Source organism: Oratosquilla oratoria, chromosome 26 (genome assembly GCF_046742065.1).
Source record: "Oratosquilla oratoria isolate Oo_2021 chromosome 26, ASM4674206v1, whole genome shotgun sequence".
In the NCBI taxonomy this organism is placed as follows: Eukaryota; Metazoa; Arthropoda; class Malacostraca; order Stomatopoda; family Squillidae; genus Oratosquilla; species Oratosquilla oratoria.
The window spans coordinates 3,096,109-3,098,608 of NC_134802.1; the positions used below are offsets into that span (position 1 = coordinate 3,096,109).

Consider the following 2,500-nt stretch of genomic DNA (forward strand, 5'->3'; position numbering starts at 1 on the left):
CCGAAATAATTTCGGCCCTGGGCAAGATTCGAACCAGGTACTGCAGCACCTCCGTACTGTCAGTCCAGTACTCTTTCAACTACGCTACCGAGTCGTGTGTGTGTGTGTGTGTTTGTGTGTGTGTGTGTGTGTGTGTGTGTGTGTGTGTGTGTGTGTGTGTGTGTGTGTGTGTGTGTGTGTGTGTGTGTGTGTGTATGCTTGTGTCTGTGTGTTCGTGTGCACGCGTGCGCTTGTTTATTTTACATATTCATCAAAAGTATATAATCTTTTTTTTATCTTATATTCGTTTTATAAAGTAACATTATTATATTCTTTCAATGTGCTGAGACTCACTTTAGCAGTCGGAGGACAGTCACAAAAGCATACTTTTTTCGTCTTTATTATTTTCTAGAGTATATATTTGATGCTCGACATAGGCTGAGAAGAGACGAAGTATTGCTGGTAGATCTCAAGAAATTTACTGTTTTCATGCTGGAATCTTCAACAATGCAGGAAATATTCCAAATTTCCCTCGAAGTTGATCAGGCAGGTCACATACACAGGAAGAGACAATATAAGGATGGAAATGAGGGATGAAGGAAAACAAAGCCTAAGTTGTCCTGACGTCATCAGTGATGCCACCACTACAGGGCCACAATAACTTGTAGCTGCTGCTGTTGTAGCTAACCACATCAAACCAATTTTCTTTCTCTTTGCGCTGATGGTGTTGGCAAACTATAACAAGGATGACTTCAGTATTGTCCAAGTTTTCCACGGATGTGATGTGACTGAAGTTATGTCAGGTCACGTTCCATGGGTAGCTTTTTCGCGGTGATGTCATGGCATAAGAGCAGCTGCGGTGGTGGTATTCCGGGTTGGGTCAGGTCAGTTCGCCTCCTTACGAAGACATGGCCTTGATCATCCTGCCCAGCATGTCTGGATACTTCGACAAGAGGAGATGCATCGAATGACTCATCCTTTTCCTGTCCTCGGCGTTGCAGAGACTCTGGGGGCAGTTGCCGAAGTTGTTCATCATCGCCTTGACGCGAACTGCGGCGGTGTAAAGTAGGCAGGGATAAGTACATGTTAGTGTAGAAATATAGATATATAATGAATAAAGCTCGTCCTGAATAGAGACTAATTATGAGTACAGTCTTGAGTCAGGATAAGAGGAAATTCGAGTGAGTATGAGATGGAAGGTTTATCACTGAAAATTGTATTTAGTAACTAGAATAGCCCGAGCGACAGCCAGAATCACCAAAGTGCCTGCTCTGCGGCGCGGGGCTCCCGAAGAAACCGATCAGAGGTGGCGGCGGCACGAGTAAACAAAGCCGGACACGAGAGTAAGATAGCCCCCCCCCCCCCTACACAATACCAGAGCTGGGCACGTTACCGCCGGACGGGTGGTGCGTTACCGAAAACTCTGCGTATATATACTGCGTATATGTATACACATATACACGTACGCAGTAACGCGGACCGCTTTAAGGAAATTAAAATCGGTATCATATTGACGGAAATGCACCGCAGATTTTTCGGTAACGGACTACCTGTCCGGCGGTGATGCGCCCAGTTCAGCAAAATACCCCCGGACGATACACCCCCTAATATATTCAATAAGTTTGCTTACCAGTGAAAGTATAATATAAATATTTTAATAATCATCATCACCACCACCATCATCATCACCACCACCATCATCATCATCACCACCACCACCGCCATCACATTACCATCACCACCGTCATTATTATTATCAGTACCACCATCATTAGTACCATTACATTACCACCATCATTATCATCACCACCACCACCATTACCATCACCATCACAATCATTATCATCACCACCATCACATCATCATCATAGTCACCATCATCACCAACACCATCATCATCATCATCATCATCATCATCATCATCATCATCATCATCATCATCATCATCATCATCATCATCATCATCATCATCATCATCATCATCATCGTCGTCGTCGTCATCATCGCCACCATCACCTCCACCACCACCACCACCACCACCACCACCACCACCACCACCACCACCACCACCGCCACCTCCACAACCACCACCACCACCACCACCACCACCACCAACCACCACCTCCACCACCTCCACCACCTCCACCACCGCCACCACCTCCACCACCACCACCGCCGCCACCACCACCACCGCCACCGCCGCCACCGCCGCCACCACCACCACCGCCACCGCCGCCACCACCGCCGCCACCGCCGCCACCACCACCACCACCACCACCATCATCATCATCATCATCATCATCATCATCATCATCATCATCATCATCATCATCATCATCATCATCATCATCATCATCATCATCATCATCATCATCATCATCATCATCATCATCATCATCGTCGTCGTCGTCGTCGTCATCATCGTCATCATCGCCACCACCACCATCACCTCCACCACCACCACCACCACCACCACCACCACCACCACCACCTCCACAACCACCACCACCACCACCTCCAC

The 2,500-nt window shown here is 47.5% G+C and overlaps 1 protein-coding gene across 1 annotated transcript in view; it reads right to left on the bottom strand.

Annotated features, from left to right (window-relative positions):
- Positions 1 to 455: 455 nt before the first annotated feature.
- Positions 456 to 2,500, bottom strand: part of LOC143039175 (uncharacterized) — a 4,872-nt gene continuing 2,827 nt past the window's right edge. The window contains exon 3 of the mRNA XM_076209031.1: positions 456 to 1,029. Coding sequence (XP_076065146.1) covers positions 878 to 1,029 — 152 coding nt within the window. The 3' untranslated portion in view covers positions 456 to 877. The remainder of the gene's footprint in view (positions 1,030 to 2,500) is intronic.